Source organism: Vipera ursinii, assembly GCF_947247035.1.
Source record: "Vipera ursinii genome assembly, chromosome: 6".
NCBI lineage: Eukaryota > Metazoa > Chordata > Lepidosauria > Squamata > Viperidae > Vipera > Vipera ursinii.
In genome coordinates, this window is record NC_139515.1 from 17,509,669 (window position 1) to 17,530,812 (window position 21,144).

Consider the following 21,144-nt stretch of genomic DNA (forward strand, 5'->3'; position numbering starts at 1 on the left):
AAAGATTACATACAGTACCTTTATTACTTTCCAGCCCTGGGGTATTCAAAGAACAAAAACTCTAATAAGCAGAGCTCAAAGGCTGGTGTGGTGAAACTTATCTGAATTCTTTATGAAGAGAAAATGTTTTCAATATACCCAGGTTCTAAATCCATTTCCACTTAAATGGGGACAAAACCTTCCTTCACTTGTACAGCCCAAGGAACTTGTCATTTCATTTGAAATATAACCACATTTTTTTTGTAAACATGACTACTGAATGTCAGCAATAAAGATGGCTACCTATCTAGAATGAAAAAAAAAAATTCTCCGCATCTTCTTCTTGATCAAGAGGCAATATTAAATTCCCCATCCACACAAAGGTCTAAGAGTATTTTTGGTGTTAGGTTGATGTGATATCCATGACCATTTAGATTTATTTTAATCAACAGTAGTTCATGCCAGTATAAAAAAATCCCTGTCGTTTTAACCGAGTTCAATAAAAATGACTAAATGAGGCATGCATGGAGAGGAGAGCATGAATAACCATGGGCGAGCATGAAGAGTTTTTATCAATATTCTTTATTTCTTCCAGTACTGTATTAGACAAATAGCTACTGAGAGAAGAGATTTAAATAAAATAAAATAAAATAAAACAGAACGTGCCACCTGATTCAGAAAAATGTTTGTGGACATATGGAAATTGTTTAGTGTGTCCATAATGGGTTGCCCTTCTCTCCTCCTGGCATCAAAATGTTTCTCATAAATCAGTTCAATCCTTGGGTTCCCCACTCCAAGGAATTTTGTCCTATGATGCACTGTTTTGCCAAGTTAAGAGTTTTAGTAGTATATAGATGACTGTCTATCGATATTGGGAGATTGCTTATGTGTGCTGCCTTTAGTTATTAGGACTGGGACAGAATATAAACACTGAGGGCAGGACAAGAAGCAATGGGTAGAAACTAATCAAGGAGAGAAGCATCTAAAACTAATAAGAAATTTCCTGATAGTTAAAACAATTAATCAGTGGAACAACCTGCCTCCAGAAGTGGTGAATGTTCCATCACTGGAAGTTTTCAAGAAGAGATTGGACAACCATTTGTCTGAAATGCTATAGAATCTATTCTATTTGTATCAGGCATTTTATGAATCATGCATTCAATTTGGGACAACTAGGCATGGGGCTGTTTGTTTGATGTTTTTTTTTTAAATTTTGGGAATGCACTGTGATACTACATCTACAATTATTTATATACAATTTTATTCTAAATTTACTCAACAATATAGACAGGTAATCTCGTTGTGGACAAGAATAGAAACAACTCCTGTAGAATATAGACAAGGAGACATTTTTACTTTGCAGTGATGATATAGACTTTCCTTGAAATGTGAGAGAATATGCTGTGGAGTGCCCATGACACGGATGTCTGAAATTTAAGTGGAAGTCATGAAAAATTTTGGAAATCCAAGATACCAGAGCTTAAGATATTCAAACTGCCTTGAACTCAGCTCTCAGAATTTTTCTAACAGTTAAATTGTGATTTTTAATAGGATAAATTATTGACTATATGGACAGCAATCAAATATGTGTTTTATTAATCTATATTAAATTAAATCAAATTTAGTTTGTCTTTACCCTTCTCACTTCAGTATTGTGGCATCCACAACTTGGTTAAATGAAAACCTTTCTAATTGAAATATGTAAGAAAATACAAGCTGTCAAGACTTAATTTTATTTGCTCATGAGCATTCTAAACAATTTGGTCCAATTGTTTTATAGTAAAAGCATTTTTTTTTCTTCCATTCAATCATGTCCGATTCTTAAACACTGCCTGACAAGTCCCTGCAGTTACTTTGGCAAGTTTTTTCAGAAGTTGTTTGGCACGGATTTCTTTCCAGGGCTGAGAGACAGTTTCTGGTGCAGTCACCCAAATGGCTTTGTGCCCAATGCAGAACTAGAATTTATGGTCTCTTGGTTTTTATCCCGATGCCCCAAGTACTACACCAAACTGGTTCTAGTAACAGCATACATCTAGTCAATTTACCTTGCAAAAGATTAATATTTTAATATAACAGACTATTTCATCTAAACTGGAACATCAGGTTTTTTTTTTTTAAAAAAACCCAAACATCTAAATTAGGTGCATAGTCCAATTGGAGCCCACATATCAAGATGGTAATGTAATGCTACCACTTGATTAACAGTCTACGTTGCTACTGTTTATCATGAATCTGAGAATGTTAAGATACTTTCATTATGCTTGCTTAGGATTCCAGCAGAATGTGTGCATGCACTCACACATGTAACTTTTTTTCTGTTGTGTCCTCATGCTATCAGCTTCATTTAATCTCCAGCTGATGTTCCTGAAGTCTAAAGTTGTCCTTAGCTAAGCAATTGTTAGAACTTTCCCACTTAACCATACACAAGTCTTATGTGGATAACAATCTGATAGTCCATTAATTATTCTGCTATTGGTGCAACCACGTGAAATCTAAGCAGTGAGATCAGCTAGCTCAAACCATTTCAGGCATATCCCCACCCCTCAACTTCCAGCACTGCTTTCAGGACTATTCTGCTTTGATTGACAGCTCAGAGACCTGAATGAAATTGAACAGCAGCTAGCCAGTAGTGGTAATATATTGAGATAGGTGCACAGTGAAGCAAGAGCTCTCTCTGCTGGTTCATAGCATAATTATTCCCACACTTGTCAGCTGCTGAGGGACTGCATTTGAACATAAGTTTTAGAGTAATTCTTAAGTAGAACATATAACAACAGGGTTGGAAAGGAACTTGGAGGTCTACTAGTCCAACTCTCTAGGAAATGTTAGACCATTCCAGACAAATGATTCTTCAATCTCTTCTTGAAAACCTCCAGTGGAGTACTCCCAATTTCTGGAGATCAATTGATCTCAGCGAGGACATTCCTCCTTAGTTCTACGTTGGATCTGTCTTTAATGATCTTCCTTCCATTCCTTCTTGTCTTGCTCCCAAGTGTTTTGGATAACAGGTCAACCTCCTCTTCTCTGTGACAAAGTACTGCTATAATGTCACTCCTAGTTAACCCTGCTTTTGTTTGACTGTATACACTTAGTTCCTGCAACCGTTTATCGTAGTGCTAAACCTTTGCGAATAAGGAGCTAGACTATCAACTCACTTAGTGTACCTGGGCAATGTACCTGTATCCCTAAGGACATCAAGTGTTTATCCATCTGTCAAATCACCTCATCCTTCAACACAATCCTGCATTAAGAATAAATAATAGATTTCACTGATATACGAGGGCAATTTGGAAATAAACCTCCGTTTGGTTATCAATGAGAGACACTCGCAGATACAGAACTTTTATTATACACATTAGAAAACTACATTACTTTTCAGCATAATCGCCATTCAAATTGAGACAGTAGTCATAACGTCTTACAAGGTTTGAAATTCCTTAATAGTAGTTGCTTGGCACCAAATCACGCCAATGGGGTGGGGGTGATCAAAAATAATATGCTAAGAACTTTGAATAAGGGATGCTTTCGCTTGCCCAAATATAACTTGTTTTCAAATTATAAATGATTGGTATACTTTGAACATGGATGGGAAATTAAAATTGAAAAAGTAAAAATAGGATATGGATTAAATGTGGAAATTGAGTGCAAATGCAATTAAGATATGCTTTGGTTAGAAAATATATTTTAAACTGATCATATTGATATTATTAGAAAAATATAACAAATGTTGATATGCAATTGTATGTTAACAAAAATAAGAATTGTATTTGCTTAGTGCGGAAAAATGGTCATTACCAGAAGAGAGGATGTATTGTAGGGTGTAATATTGGACTTAGTTGGAAGAAGCTTGTATGTACCACAGAATCACTAATGGATTCAGTCATCACGCTCCGTTTCAAAGCCGAAGAGCCAGCGCTTGTCCGAGGACGTCTCCGTGTTCATGTGGCCGGCATGACTAGATGCCAAAGGCACACGGAACGCTGTTACCTTCCCACCGTAGTGGTCCCTATTTTTCTAATTGCATTTTTTTACGTGCTTTCGAACTGCTAGGTTGGCAGAAGCTGGGACGAGTAACAGGCGCTCACTCTGTTACGCGGCACTCGGGATTCGACACGCCAAACTGCCGACCTTCCGATCGACAAGTTCAGCGTCCTAACCTACTGAGCCACCGCGTCCCTTATATATATATATATATATATATATATATATATATATATATATATATATATATATATATATATATATATATATATATATATATATATATTCAAATTTCTTTTTGCTGACAAAGAGTTAAGAGTTAAATGGGAGACTAGAATAGCTATTTTGAGCTTCTTTGCTCTCATCAGGATTCAAACCTGGGCAGCCTGCATACTAGGCAGTGGTATTAACCTCTAAGCCAAGGCTTTTCAACCAGTGGTACGGGTACCACCTGTGGTACATTGGCACCTGGCAGGTGGTGCGCGACCATCCTAGAAAAGTAGTAGAGGGGGAGGGGAATGAGCTGAAGTGGTGGCAGCACCGCACAAGCCTGAGCGAGAGATGGCTGGAACTGCAGGACTGTCAGGGTTCAGTGGAAGCACCAGGATCAGTGCCAGGCTCCAGCTGGATATCGGCGCTGATCCTGGCACTTCTGCTGAGCCCAGAAGCACCGATCAGCTGAAATGTTGCAGCATCTCCAGGGTCTTGTGATTTACATTCAGATGCTTGGCAACTGATTCATATTTATGACTGTCTTGTGATTTACATTCAGATGCTTGGCAACTGATTCATATTTATGACAGTCAGTGTCCCAGGGTCATGTGAAGTGACCAAAACCTGCTGCAACCACCCAGCAGACAGGGGGAAGAAAAACCAACCACCACCACCCCTGCTGCCAATCCTCAACAGAAATGCTCACAATGAAAACCTCGGACAGGAGGAGGAGCGCCACTGGGAAGGCCGGCGTCTTGCTCGGCTGTGGCTTGGGGGGGTACTTTTATCAGTTCCATTGTAACTTTGAACAGTCACTAAGTGAACTGTTGTAAGTCGAGGACTACCTGTACTTCCATCACTTTTTTCCTTTTTTTGGTCATCAAGTTTTTGACACCATGCTAGGCAACTGGTGTACTCAGATATTGCCACATCCTAAAAGTGGTACAATGGGTGAAAAGGTTGAAAAGCCCTGCTCTAGGCCACTGTTCGAATCACGCTCCACGAACTTCACTAGCAGTGCTCCTTTGGCATCGTCACATTTGGCGGGATTTTCTATCACACCACTTCCAGGGTGGGTGCTGGTTCATGATAATGCTCGCCCCCATACCGCTAGACGCACCCAAGAACTTCTGAAGCAATTCCGTTGGGATGTTTTTGATCACCTCCCCTTATAGCCCAGATTTGGCACTGAGTGACTACTAAGGAATTTCAAACCTTGTAAGACGTTATGACAAGTGTCTCAATTGAAATGGCGATTATGTTGAAAAGTAATGTTGTAGTTTTCTAATGTGTGTAATAAAAGTTCTGTATCTGCGAGTGTCTGTCCTTGATAACCAAACAGAGGTTTACTTCTGAATTGTCCTTGTATATACAGGGAGATTGACGGGAAACCAAGCTGGCAAAATAAACCAGAACCATAATGTATCAGTTCATTATCTAAACTATTTTGTATGATCAATTAGTGAGTTCCAATATGTAGAAACCAAGTCACAGTACTCTTAACATACTAGAACATATTTGCATAATGTACAGGTAGCTGCAGAGGAAAATAAAACATTTCCAGTGCATGACAAAATTGCACTCTCATTAAAATATCATGATATAGATATGACAGTGCCTTTTTCATTCATTCTGTAATGTGTCAAAGAGGAAAATCAGCTTTTATTATAACTGTGAACAGCTTTTTTTAAAAAAGAAAAATCTTACCTTCAACAAATGCTAGCATCTTTTTTTTAAAAAAAATCATTCTTCTGCTAACAGGTTGAAGCATTCTAAGTGACACTTAGTGGCAACAAATTAAACAAATTTTGAAATATTTGTGAAAGATCTATCTGAATTGATGTAGAGGTACACTCATTCTGACTGGATAGACTTATAACTGATAATATGGGTTTATTTAGTATGACTTAGTAAAAAAACTCTAGCAAGAATCAACTAGGCAATGTATATAAATAAACTCAAAATGTGCATTAGTCAAAAAGATTTTGAAAATATAATTTCTAGTCTAGTTAAATTCTGCACCATTTACAGGATCTAATTTGGGTCAGTCACGGGGACCAGAACTTTAGTCTTCAGAGATTTTGGACTTGTTCTGGAGACCATCCTCTGCACCTTTTATACAGCTAATTTCTTAATATTTATACTCATTTATAGCTGAAGTTTTGAATTCTTGTTATCAAAGGAAACTTCAAATACTTCCAAGAGTCCTTCTAGCAATTCCACTCGAATATTAGATAACATATACATACAAAACTTGGGTTGTAGGAACTACATGTTTGAAACATTATGAAATATTGCCCATGAAAGTATACATTCTTTATTCAGATCCTTATGCTAAAATGAACTCTAAGAAGTTGGAGGAATTTCCATCATGACAACTAGGATTCAATGGAAATTCAACGTCTGGATATTTGGAAAACATTTTAAGGGGCCAAATGCATGACAAAAGTATCATTTGAGAAAGGAATTTTATTTCAAGCTTCTAAGGGGAGGGGGAATTACAAACCATAGGGAATAAAAACATTAGAAACTATTCCAAAATTGGCTGTAGCTTTAAAATAAAAGATTCAAGCAGGTTTTACAATGAAGAATACCCAATGAAACGGTTTTAAAAGATTTTAAAAGTATTGGCTTTACCATATTTGCTATCCCATTATGTTTAAAAAAAGCTGGGCATAAATATTCCGTGCATTCGTATGCATTATTTGGTGTTGCATATTATATACCTTGGTACAGTATTTAAATTATCAACGAAGAGTCCAACGCAGTGCATTTATAAATAACGTAGTCATTATAAATCACATTGAAAACATTGCTATTTTCATTGTTACAAATTCAGTATCCCAGTGAACATAGAAAGAAAGTAGCTACAACGATCAATAGTTGACTTTATTTTTTAATATAAAAGATATTAATGGAAACCCCCCTACCACTTCCTTCCCTAAATGTAATGCTTTACCTCTTTGAAATAAAAATAAAGTACTAATTCTATATACATCACATGTACCATACAAAAATGTATCCAAATTTTCTATTGCTACCAAAGTGTTCTAAAATTAAAAGTTACATAAATCCCCTCACTGAAGCAAAGATTACAAGTTACAAAAAAAGTCAAATTACACACAACCCATCAAGTTATTTTATACAACCATTTTCAAGACAACTTTTTCTCTCAAAGCAAATTGTCTTATGTGCCTGTATAAAAATGTATATCAATATACTTTCTTATTTATTTCTCTTTATAAAGCAAAGTAATACATTTTCTATAATAAATATAACACAGGGAGGCACATAAAATCCAGGGGAAATAGATGAGATATGGGTTTGTGAGAAATAATACATTTAACAAGTTTAAGCAAGTGTTGTGTAAACACAACAAATGTCTAAAATAGTATCTTGGGCAACAATGGAGTGTTTTTAAAGATTTTTTTTCAACTGTTGTATATAGCATAATTTTATTTTCATTATATTTCTCACAAAGTACCCTCCAAAATAATGTAATTCCTTATTTAAAATATTTATTTGTTGTCATAAATTTACAGTTTAGGTATGTGGTACTTTGTGCAAAGAGTAATGATTTTTTGCAAAGTCAAACATTCAGAGGCCTTGTTAAAAACTATGGATCACAAAAAAGTTACATAAGCAGCACCGCATCATAATATATGATCTACTAAACCAATCTGATGTTATTTCCTTAAAAAGTCCCTTAGCACCTAATGCTGGATAGTGATGCCTATGTATTTTTTTAAAGTGAAAACAAATGGAAGCAACAATCTATCTTTTTCCCAAATAAAAGAAAGAAATTTTAAAAAGCTACATCTAAAATCAGAATAAGTTAAGAGCTGACTATACATATATATACATTTTATGAACACTATGAACAAGATATATTTTAATGGAAATGCTTGAAACAGCAACATAATGATAAAACTTTAAATCAATATGGCAATGGTGATTTAGAGAAGCTGCTCAACCAGTTTAGTCTGCAGAATTCTGCCACTGGATCAATGATTACTGAGCTGTATCTTCAATACATTCTTGTAGACAAAGAGGTTAATTTGTAGTTCTCTATACAAGGTTGTTTTATATCTTGGTGACAACCTATGTTAGTCAATATCACTGAAGTCACTGACTGGCTCTCCATGAACTCTATTTAAGTGGTTCATAGCACGATCAAAAGCAACTCTTACAGCTTTACGAATACTTGAGTTTCGACCTTCCATCATTTTTAATTTATCTATTGTTTCGTCGATCCCAAGCGGAATCATTTTGGATTTTGGAAGCCACTGCCTGTAAATAGATTAAAGAAGAAGTTTTAAAAATGATACAAAATAATTAAATACTGAGTGCTTCTCCAGCAATTCTTTTTTAAAAATGTCTATCTTATCACTTTAACTAACGGTGTATATCTTTTGGGGGCTGGTGAAGCAATGAGTCTTTGCCACAGTTCCAAATGTGATGGGGCCAAGACAAGAACAAGGTTTAATTTAAACTTTACTTCATTTTAAGCTTGAAAAAATATAATCTGACAATCCATTCAAATTAGAATATAATTTAGTGGCAACTTTTAGAAGAAATATGGGAATTTATGGATTATGTACTTATTTAACAAATTTATGATTCCCCCATCCCACTGAAAGTGTCTCTGGGCAGTATACTGTACAGTTAAAACATATACCACAATATCACAACTGTTGAAAACTTAAAAATAAATAAAAAGAACATCTAAACACAAAATAATCGTCCTACAGGCTTCCCATGGGATCCCCAAGATTGCTGGAAAAAACACATTTTCAGGAATTTCAGAAAGGCAGAGATAGGGCTATCTTCATGCAGTTCCTTCTTTACAGCTGTGTTTCTCACAGGTGGTATGGCAAGGTCGAGAGGGTTTTTATCTAATTTCTGGGCCTCCAGCCAGGTCTCTTTTAGTCAATAACAAATTGTAATAGCATATTTCGCCACAAGATGTCACCAATGCCATTTAAAACTTTTTAAATCCCGAGTTTTAGTACTAGTTTTTCAAGGTTTGTTTCTTTTCTTTTTAAACGTCAGTATCTCCAGTAAGAACAAGAAAACTTTTAGTTTCCAAATTTCAAAGGTATATGCATCCAATTAAATTAGAATTGTTCTTATAGTTGCTCTTTTCCCCTAGGTAGTCAATCCCTGCTGTTCTTACGAGGGTGGGTTAAGAATTCCTTTCCCTCTCTCCCCACAGGGGGAGAAATACTTTGGGCAGCTTTTGCAGGAAAAATATTTAAAGTCTTAAAGAGAAGATCAGATCTCATCCAATTTCATCCACGTTGAAAGGTGCTTGGTTGTAGTTTTGACTTCGGCTGTCAGCAGCTTAATGACGAGCCATATTGCTATGGCCGGTCTTTTCCCCGCCAGTTTGGAGAGCTGCCCCAGATCAAGCGGAAGGGCTGCCACCCTTTCACAATCAAGCGGGGATCCTCTCCTTGCTCGGCGCCCCTACAGGGCAACTTTCGACCCTTTCCAGGGTCCCCCAGCGGGATAAAACCGAATGCTGAAGACAAGAGCTCACCTCCTTACGTCCACCAGTGCCGCGATGGCAAACCGGAAGCTGAGCCCAAGTTTTTTGTTGCTAAGCAAAAGTTATGAAGTGAGTTTTCCCCATTTTACGACCTTTCTTGCCACAGTTGTTAAATAAATCACTGCAGTTGTTCGATAGCAACATGGTTGTTCAGTGAATCTGGTTTCCACATTGACTTTGCTTGTTAAAAGGCTGCAAAAGCTGATCACATGACCTCAGGACACTACAACCCTCATAAATATAAACCAGTTGCAAGCATCTGGATTTTGATCACATGACCATGGGGATGCTGCAATGCTTGTAAGTGTGAAAAATGGTCACAGGTCACTTCTTTCAGTGCTGTTGTAACTTCAAATGGTCACTAAACAAATGGTTATAAGTCAAGGACTACCTTATAAACTTTACACTTTAATAAAAATTATTATAATAAAAAGAAAAGTTAAATGAAATATCTCAATTTTATGATGTTTCCTTCAGCTGTCCTTTGCTTTGCAGATCTGTGAAAGTTGTAAAGGCAAGGACTGGTTGCAAAACTACTTTTTCATCAAAGTCATAACTGCAGATGGTTGCTAAACAAGGCTGTCCTTACATAGACTACTTATACTTAGAAAAGTCTGTTTATTTTTACAAATAACACACTGCTCCTGTAATACAGCATTTGGAGCAATATTTTCCTATCAAAGAGCATTTCCAATAAATATCTACCGGTATTTGTTTTACAAAGAAAAAAAAATATTGTAAGGTGAGAGAAGAATTACTTACCAGCTTCTTTTATTATCAAAAAATAAAACCAAAAAAAGTTTTTCATCTGATTTGGTCTGCATTTGTTCACCAATTTTCAATACATCAAGGGGTGGCACTGGTATTGTAACACCATTGTGATGACCAGCAACACGAGGCATTTTAGGGTCAATTATCTATAAAACAGAGAGGCAAACAATGCTAAATAACTAGCAATATTTTAGAGATTCAAAATATGTAAAAATTAATATTACTATGAACTTATGAATAAGTGAAATCGAGTTGAGTGTACCAACATTTCTCTCCTGAGATATCCTAACTCAGAATCTAATTTCCACACTAACTTCTCCATTCCCTCTCATCACAGCTCTTCCTCAAGCACTTCCAAATGCTCCACTGGAAATCAAGAGACTGTCATACTGAAATCTGCTTTTGTAAAGGGATTCTCTGGAAGAAATTTTCTCCAATACTGGACGTAAATTAATTCTGTACAGACTTAATATTCAGCCCAGTAGACATAAGGTGTGCAGGATTTGGGATTCAAAGGCAAAAATTGTTACTATCTGGAACTTTCTAACTATTCTCTGTACTTACAGAGAAATTCTGGTAAAATGTATTAACAGAGTTGCAGAAGGTGCTATATGCGTTTTGTCTTTGAATCTGAAGTTCTATACAATCCTAAAATTCAATTTATTGTAGTTCTTAAAAAATAGCATGTAAAGTAATTATCATATAACAGATTGCATTACTTTCCAGACTGTTGCTCTCACATTTAGTAACAAGATGTGAAATACAGATGTATATGAATGTGTATACACACATACATATCTAAAGAGTTTCAATATGGGTTCATCATTTAAGGTCAGTGTTTAGCTATGCAATGTATTCCAAAGAGATTCAGAAAGTTTTGGTTTTATAAAAAACTTATGTTTGCCTGTAACTGAACAATCAGATATAAACTTGTTATTTCATTAAGCACTTGTACTTCCTCCTATGAGTGCAAGTTGGCTTATTTTTATGATATGCAAAATACATATTGTTAAATGTTTGTATAACTGAATCTACATGGCAGAGCTACATCCTGCCAACTTCAAAAAACAAGTTATTTATCACATTAGGAATTAAGAAATTACATACTAAATTTTAGATGTGAGTTAACAGGATAGCTGGTTTTATCCCTAATGAAAGTTGATTCCTTCCTATATACAGATCCTTACTCTATAAATTGGGTTTTCCCCAAAAGATTTTGTTGCAGAGTGCTAACTTACCAGTGCTGGATAGGAAGGATAGCCACTACATTTGGCCCACACAACTTTTAGAGGTTCAAGGACAGAATTGGAAGCATCCGTTGAAATCCACATGTTATTGTGTCCAACTTCTAAAATGAAGAAAGTTATTTTAGAAAATAATTCATTGTGATCTGTATACGGCAAAACCGCGCCCACCCCATTGCCGGCAATGGGGAAAATGTCCTGATACGTCGTGCAATGTCACGAGTTTGACATGCCTGCCCTATATGAACTAAGATCTGGAAATGTAGTGGTTAAAGTACAGTATTGCCAGAAAACTCTGCCCACAGCCTGGAGTTCAATTCTAACCAGGCTCAAGATTGACTCAGTCTTCCCTTCTTCTGATGTTGATAAAAATGAGAACCCAGATCATTGGAGGCAATGTGCAAATTATGCTTCTACATTGCAGCTGCCCAGAGTGTGCTGTAAAGCACTATGAGGTGAAATATAAGCCTAAATGCTATTGCTATTGTTGTCTGGCATGATTAAAAATCAATTTGGTTTAGAGGTTGCCTTAAACCAAATCTTTGGAAGCAATCCTCAACTTACGACAATTGGGACAGGAATTTTGTTTTCTGAGTGAAGTGGTTATTAAGTGAGTTATAACATGACTGGACCTGATTTTACAACCATTTTTACCTGGTCATAAAATGAATCACTGTAGTGGTAAAGTGAATTTCAGCCATTAAATGAATCTGGCTTCTCTCATTGACTTTGCATGTTAGAAGCCAGCTGAGGACACAAATCTGGGGTCACATGACTGCAAAACGCTGCTGTTTTAAATGCAAGCAGATTGCCAAATGCCAGAATTGAGATGTGACCATGGTGCAATGTTTGTAACTTTGAGGTTAGGTTGTAAGTCACTTTTTTCAGCACCATTGTAACTTTGAGCTATCATTAAAGGAGTGGTCGTAAGTCAAGGACTACTTGTAGTGCAATATTTGATATTTGAGAAAATAATCAAGGAAAGATCATTTCCTGGCAGAAATTTTGTTAGCTGTACTGTGGAGCATGAAAATAGTGAACTGGATTTAAATTTTAGCACGCACAGATCATTTATTTACAATTATGTATACGTTGGCTAGTACAACTATAGGTGGTTCACCATAAAACAAAATTAATAAGCAACCATAAGCACTGAAATCTGAATCAACCGTACAAATGAAAGAGGCCTGCTACTGAGCCTAATTTCATCTTGACTTCTGAAAGGAAAGATTTTTATTTGCCCTCTCTGCCTATGTGGATTATTTATTTATTTATTTATTTAACTTATATTTATTTATTTATTTATTAAACTTATATACTGCCCTTCTCCCATAGGACTCAGGGCGGTTCACAAGGTTTATTAAAAAAATACAACAATTACAAAAATTAAAATTATTACATTAACCTTGAATAAATAAAAATCCCAATTAGAATCCAATTAAAACCCCAATTAATACTCTCAGTCCAGGCCAGAAAGCTCAAAGAGCCAGGTCTTCAGGTCCCGGTGGAATGAGCGAAGGTCAGGGGCAGTCCTAAGCTCTACAGGCAGCTGGTTCCAAAGGGCAGGCGCACCCACAGAGAAGGCCCTCCCCCTGGGTATTGTCCGCCGGCAATCTTTTACCGACGGTACCCTGAGAAGACCCTCCCTGTGGGAGCGCACAGGACGAAGGCAACATAGTCTCAAAAGTAGCAAGGCCCCCAAAGTAGATAGAGCTTTATGGGTGATAACCCATAGTGGATTTGAAAGCCAATAGTAACCACTGCAAATCTCACAAAATTGCTGTTACTCTGCTGTAATGGTATCAACCAATTGTGTTCTGGACCAGCTGAAATTTCTGAATTGTCTTTAAGAGTACCTCTATATAAAGCAGAATTATAGTAATTCAAGCACAAAATGGGAAAGCACAAATTACTACAGCCACAGCATCCTCAACCAGAAAAAAACACAACTGGGACACCTGCTGAAGCTGGGCCAAAGTCTTTCGGGCCATGGGCTTCACCTGAATCATCCCACAATGAAATATCCAAGAGCTTAACATCACCTCCTTTATCAATATCAACTAAAAATGTTCACTCAGGATGAAGCACCACAGCACTAACTTCCTTGCAGGTAACTGCAAAGGATATCATGGTCAAATGCCACTGAAAGAACATGCAAGGCATAGAAGGGCATATTAAACCATACCTGGGCCCCATCACAATGCTTTCATTCTATGCCTAGGCCTGAACCCAGAGAGAAAAGAATCCAAAGAATCTACTTCATTCAACGCCCTTAGTAATTATCACCCAGCCATATTCTCAACAGCCCAAACTCCTCAAAAAAAAGGGGGGGAGGGGCAATAGCCATCTAAAATTGGTCCAATCTCTTAAAATGTGAGCATGCCATTTTTAAAGTCATTTTGGTCTAATGGTTAAGTTCTCTCTAGGGGAGTCCAATTGTCAAGTTTTGAAACAAACCTGGCTGAAACCATCTTTGTCATTCTGTTGCCACACTGGCTGGGGGAGGGGGGGCTAGAAACCAGAAAACCCTGAGTTCTACTCCTGCCTTAGGTATACATAACTGTAAATTCAAATCCTTGTCCCCTAATGGCCTGCATAGTTTCCTTTTTCTTCCTTCCTTTAATAAATGCTACAAAATGTCTGAGAAGAAAGGGAAAATATCATCAAATGATGATCTGATCTTAAATTCTCTATAGGGATACTGTTCCCCTCCAACAGCTGGCACCAGAGGTATTTATAAGAGCTCCCTGGCTTATGTCCAATCTTTGTGTCTCTATTTGAGTCCAACAAATAGGATTTACAGTATATGAGATGAGTGACAAATAGCCATGAAGAAACTGGGAAAAATGTGGCAATGTTAGCAAAACTTTATCACAACACATCTTAAAAGGAACATTTATGAAAGCTGTTGAATGGGTTTACAAAGATAAGAAGTTGAAAATAATTTTGTTATATTTAAAATTTAAGAGAGCTTATGACCATAACTGAGCCCAGAATTAAAGTCATAAGTCATGCCACTTATTTAGTGGATCATTACCTGACCACAACTCGATTTTACCATCTTTTTTAGCAGCAGTCATTAAGTGAACATGGTAGTCATTAGCAAAACACACTGTTTGCAACAGGCGATTTTTGCTGTAAACTGTAAGTAAATACAGATTTCCAGCAAAACTTCAGTGTGGTCACATGATGGGAATGCTGCAAAAGCCCATAAATGCAGGATGCTTACGAAGTGCCCAAACTATGGGGGTGACCATTGTGACATTCAATGGTTGTTAAGAGATCGGCATAAGTCAGACTACATGTATGGTTATTAGTCAAAAGGAAGCATAAGTGAGGTTAAGAAAACACATGCGTGTGTATGTATGTGTGTATATATATATATATATAGTACAGCTATTAGTCAAAAGGAAGCATAAGTGAGGTTAAGAAAACACATGCAAATTTTATATATATATATATATATATATATATATATATATATATATATATATATATATATATATATATATATATATATATACACACACACAGTACAGCTATTCATTTCAATGAGTATAGATGCCCAGACCTGGAAAGACAAGGCCTTTCAGTTTACCAAGCAAACTAGAAGATAGAGAGATAATTTTTTATAAATATATATATATATATATCTATATATACATATATAGATATATATGAAAATACATCAATTACCAGCTGCAATTCTTGCTGCTTTTGCGTAGTTTCCATTTTCAATGCATGATATCAACTCACTTCTGTCTTCTAAGGTGTGCCTTCGTATTAGCGCTGGTTTACCTTTTCCACATTTTGGCAGGCTAAAACTACACATATTTTAAAATGTATTAGAAATCACCGAAATATATTTTTCTCAGAGATCCAAACATTATCTTAATAGGGCTGTGTGTGTGCTACTATCCAGCAGCAAAAGTTGTAAGGGCAAAACAAATTCTTTCAATTCTAATTCAGGAATTCAAAATAACACAGAGCATTTTTTAAAAATGCTGAAATTTCAAACAATGCCTGCAATCCCTGATGAGAAAATGGGAACAGTGTTCACTAATTTCTTATACACAGTTATGCCATTTCCGATATTGTTCCAATGCACCTGCCAACTGTTTAAAATATATTTTCAATAGCTAGCAAAAAAGTTGCTTTCTTTGAGAACTAAAAATCCTGTGATTTATATAAGGACTAAAATCCATCTCATGGAATATTGCAAAGATCTCTTTCTGTCTGTTAGTACAAAAATTCATGCGATATCAGAGGAATTTAATTTTCTAAATTTAACTTCTGAATCTCGTGTGTGTGTGTGTGTGTGTGTGTGTGTGTGTGTGTGTGTGTGTGTGTGTGATGGATTCCATCTAGAATATTGTAAGTTTAACACTGCTGATCCCCCCACTATATTTTCAGCATCCTTTCATTTAAGCAAACATATTTTTACCTTGAGTTACACAACAGACTGTTACTTGAAGATATGCTAGACTCTGATGCACAACGGCGACGAGGTTCAACTTTTCTTCCTGGAGTGTCATCTATTTCTGACTCTTTATTGCCATCTCCAAAACCGTTTGAAAGGCCTGGCAGGTTAACAAAGAAAAAAAAATACGCCTAATTTGGAAGGATGCTGCAGTTTCATACAAGTTTCTATGTATGTTAATTTGCATTTTTTTATTGTCTCTATTAACAGAACTGTAGTATTTGAAAAGAAAGGATAAAATGTTAATTTAAAAAAACCCTCAGAAGACGTGTAGGCACCAGTGAAAAAAGGTCGTCAAAGGAAATAATAATTTCAAGTCATATCAAACAGTACTGCTCCTGAAATAATAGATGCAGAATCAAATCACAGAAAGCAACACACAGCTAAAACCCTTCATTCAATTATCACTTTAGAAAACATGTAATCTCAAACTGTAACCATGTGAATGATATTCAGTATAAACCACCATAGCTGCAAAAGAAAGTATAATTATTCTTCCCAACTGACCAGAAAAAAATGAAGTCATTGTCCTCCACTTCTCACCTCATGATTGGATCAAAAACAGTCAGCAAAGTGTTTATTTCCATAAATTTAAAATTCTTCTTCTTCATCATCATCATCACCACCCAGCATTATTATTCTATACACAGGCTATCCCATACAAAACAGTACAACACTCACTGAATCCAAACTTCTATAACCTAAACTATTTGACAATTCTAAATTTGAGAAAAGAGGCTGGCAAATCTAATATAGTAAGAAAATATTTGTAGGGTTATTGTGGACATGCTGAGAAAGTACTAAAATGAATGATGGATTTTTTATGACTAATAATCAAGATACCAAAGTATGTATCATAAATGAAATATTTCCAATATTTCACTTTTAAACAACTATTTTTAAAGGATGTTACCATCTGATACTCATACAACAAAATAATCCAAAGTCTACGATCCTGCTGAATGAAATTCAGATTTCTACGCTGTCTTCTATAATTTCCATATAATTTATGCACGCCAAAAGAAATACATGGACTCATATATAAGGAAGAAGCAATACAAGAATATTTACCTACTACTATTAGCAAGATATTACCATTTGGCTCGGTATTTAAAACATATTAATGCATGAGAGCAGGCAGCAGATACTATCCTCTCTATATTAAAGGCAATCATTTTCTGATAGCAAAATGAACATGTTTTGCTTGTTGCCTAAAAGGTTACCAGAGGTATTAACATCACATGTTTTATATCTATTTTATATCTACACCTGTGCTCACTCTGTACAACAGCATAAAGGTAAAGTTGTTCCCACTATCAATAACAGTTACCATGTGCATGCATTTTAGTAAAGATTATATTATAAACAGCAATTACATTCCTAAATCATCATTCAAATGGAAAAAAAATAATTCATATTATTATAATTCCTTCTTAATGCAAAACATGGTACATAACTCTGACCACAGTACAAATATACACATACAGAGATGATGGAACTGTGGAAGGACTGTATACTTCTCAGAAGCCTAGAAAGTAAATTTGGCAAATAAAACATTGTATTTTCAAGCATATATGTGCATTTTTTCTAATTAGCCAATTAGATAAATGAATATAAATGCATAAAAAATATTTTATTGCCTATGTCTACATAGTACTCTCTACTCATATTATTTTATAGAAAGGCTGAGTTTCAAAATATAAAACATACCAAATGCTTGAATATTGCTGGGAACAGATATAGTATACCTATAGTTCCATTCATATTTTTGATTAGCTGACAGGCTATTTAAGAGATTGACTTAAAACAATGAAGAGGGAAAATAATCTAGAAAATGCATACTGATGGCATTTCAAACAATTTTGGAAAATTTCAAGGACTGCCCTGTCAGGAAACTGATGTACATCTGAATTCAACTTCTGCCTATTAGATGTTCTGTCACATTTACCTAAAATATGTCCCAATACATAGGTTTTTAATTCAAAGGGTTATTTAACTCCCCATGATTTTTGCATGGTCATCTCAAACAATAGTTCAAGATCACTCCATTCTTTGGTATAGCTAGATAAAACAATATTCATAACAGCAAAATCAACTATTAATTTGGTTTTAAGAAAAACAGTTTATGACATTTAAGTGAGATTATTATTCAGTTAAAAATACCCATTAAAGTTTATTTTCCTTCTAAAGAATCAGTCCTTTACCCCTGCAATATTAAAGGGTTTTTTTATATTTCTGCTGTTCCACAGAGTAACTATATCAGCATATAGGCATATAACATTTAACTGGCAATGTATGCATGTGCATGTGAAATCAGGAGGTTGAAATAAGTAATTGTAACAGCAATTATATTCTCCTTATCATAGAATAATTGTATTTATTTTAACAAATTGTTTTATTGACATACAACACACACAGAAATGGAAGGAAATCATTTTTTTTACTTGAGAGGATGTTACCATAAACATAACTGAATTGTATTGAAGATGAGAATACAGTGGAGAAGGTTTAACACTGCTAACAAAGCCTTCTGAAATGTATACAACTAAATCAACTTGTTATTACCAGAGTAGTGTTCTCTACTGATCCCTCTCTCAAAACAAATAAAAAAAGCAAAATAAATTTTAAAGAAATGCAAGCACAGCCACACAAGCAAGCATAAATAATATAGGAAACATAAAGGTAAAATTATTAACATTTGTAAAGTCAGCGATGAGATACTGAATTTAGGAAAATTATGCCCATCTACTTTGAATAGCACAAAGCTAGTTTACTTGTTTTCTGGCTAACTGAAGCACACAGGATTAGGTTATCTTATGTAGACATTAGCTAAGTTATAAAATATGAGAAATTTCAACAATTAATTTTTTACAACTCGAGTTTGTGTAAAAACATGTGTATGCAAAAACGTGTATGCAAAAAAATCATGCTTTATTTTTTTAAAAAAACTACTAGTGACTTTATTGTATGCTATGTGGATATTCATACCTTAGGCAACGAATAAAGTGGAAAATTGTTACATTATTGGTGAAGTCTAAATCTGGGCCAATGGAAGACTGAATTAGTTTGCAGAGGAATGATAATGGAAAGGAACATTCTTAACCAATCAACCCACAAATAAAATATCTAAGGTAAGAATTCTGGGGATTGGTAAACCTGCAGCCAATTTATGTCACATAGATTGCAACATACAATTTTATAACTTACGGAGATGGGAAAATATACTGAATGAAGAGCATAGGTTCATATATATCAAAGAGTTCCTCCAACAGTGTTCAAGATACTGATTTTGTTATAAGGATGGCTGATGTCTCCAACATGATCCAAAATAATTACTTGAAATGTAATTGTCTTTCTGTGTTCCAAAATGATCATTACATTGAATTCCAGTCCGTGTTCAGGATAATAGAAAATAATTAGGATCCAAATAGATAAATAGTCAGCATATTAGTTAATATGAGAACCTGGAAGACAGTGAAAAAGCCATTTAGTCTCACTGAAAGGAAAAGAGCTTGATATAAATAAGCCCTCCTCCCAGCAGTTTTCAGAGCAAGATTAGCAAAAACTATGCAAATTATCCATGTTACTACTTGTTTATTATATGTTTAATCTATCTATAGAGAAGAGTTCTGTGGGTATTAAAAGAATACAAAATAGTAAAACCAGATGTAACGGACTGAAACAGTGTTTTGAATCTGCTGCTCATTATTGAAATTGGCGTCAGCAGAAAATGTTCAAGTATTTTAAAAAAAATCTTGGACTGATTTTGATACTTGTGCACTTATTTCTATATTTAATATTCAATATTATTTGCTTTATGCCATAGTAGTACAGAAAAAAATATTAGTGATGAAAACCTAAGAAACTATCCTAGGTATATATGCTGTATTATGGTAACACATTTAAGATTACTAGAAGCTACTAATTCATTCAGCATATATAAAGGAAAAATACAGTTGTCTTGAATTTAGCTAAAATTACTTAAGTTACCTCTAAATTTCTATTTAAAACTTATATAGTATTTAAAAATGTTCAAAGAAAGCAGATTAAACGGTAGAATGAATTTTGATAATGAACTTCCTAAGAATGTAAATAGATAAGAAAGTGAACCTATAAAGCAGTTTAATACTAGATAAGAAATTGAACCTATAAACCAGTTTAAATATATAGGAATGTACCTTGATACTGCATGATTTTAGACAGGATACTTTTTTAAAAAAAAATACTATAGCCTGATATTGTCAATTGTTCAAAGAGAAGGAAAGATGTACTTTGTGCACATTTATCATTATTTGCATTTTTTTACAAACAAAATATGTCATTTTCTATATTAGACATCATTTGCTAACAGTATGTTTAGTAATAATGAGTTCTGACAATCAGAACACAAAGATGTAGAATTTTTTATATAAAAATAGATTGCATAGATGTTGGAAATCCAGAGATTTTATTTTTTCCCCACACAGCATGAATCACTGTTATCTAACATAAATATTTCTGTAACAATCTTGTTTGATTAAAAAAAATGAGAATAGTTATACTAAATTCATTTTCTTTATAGGAGATAAGGTACAATGGGTATAAACCTTGAAATCCTTTTACTTGAATGCAGATCACAAGCCCTGGACTTAATTTTTACTCATTTCTACATACAACTTAACAATTATGATGTCATTTTAATTAATGGGTCTGTTTTAAATATCTCCCTGTGGTTTTTTTTAAAAAATGTAATCAGTTTTAAATGTATTCACTTTACTAAACTAGTTGAGCTAATTTATCTACACAGGAATGAATAGGAAAACGAAGCTACCTTTCCAGCATCAGAAAAGGTACCAATATTTGCATTCATAGACAACAAATTAGCAGCACCCATCAGCAAAGCTTCTGCGCAAGCTCACACATATGGAGGCAAGCAGGGAAAGGAA

General features: G+C 34.9%; 1 protein-coding gene across 13 annotated transcripts in view; it reads right to left on the bottom strand.

Annotated features, from left to right (window-relative positions):
• Positions 1–6,624: 6,624 nt before the first annotated feature.
• BRD1 (bromodomain containing 1) overlaps positions 6,625–21,144 on the bottom strand; it is a 57,246-nt gene continuing 42,726 nt past the window's right edge. For 5 of the 13 annotated variants that reach the window (XR_014492927.1, XR_014492928.1, XR_014492929.1 and 2 more), the window contains one exon: positions 16,184–16,319. Coding sequence is in view for 4 of the 13 variants with exons in the window: in XM_083366431.1 (XP_083222557.1) it covers positions 8,280–8,463; positions 10,487–10,641; positions 11,734–11,843; positions 15,436–15,563; positions 16,184–16,319 (713 nt within the window). In the remaining 9 variants the exon portion in view is untranslated. Of the gene's footprint in view, positions 8,464–10,486; positions 10,642–11,733; positions 11,844–15,435; positions 15,564–16,183; positions 16,320–19,486; positions 19,684–21,144 lie in introns of those variants that run through there. The other 8 variants (XM_083366431.1, XM_083366432.1, XM_083366429.1 and 5 more) reach the window with 3 other exon arrangements.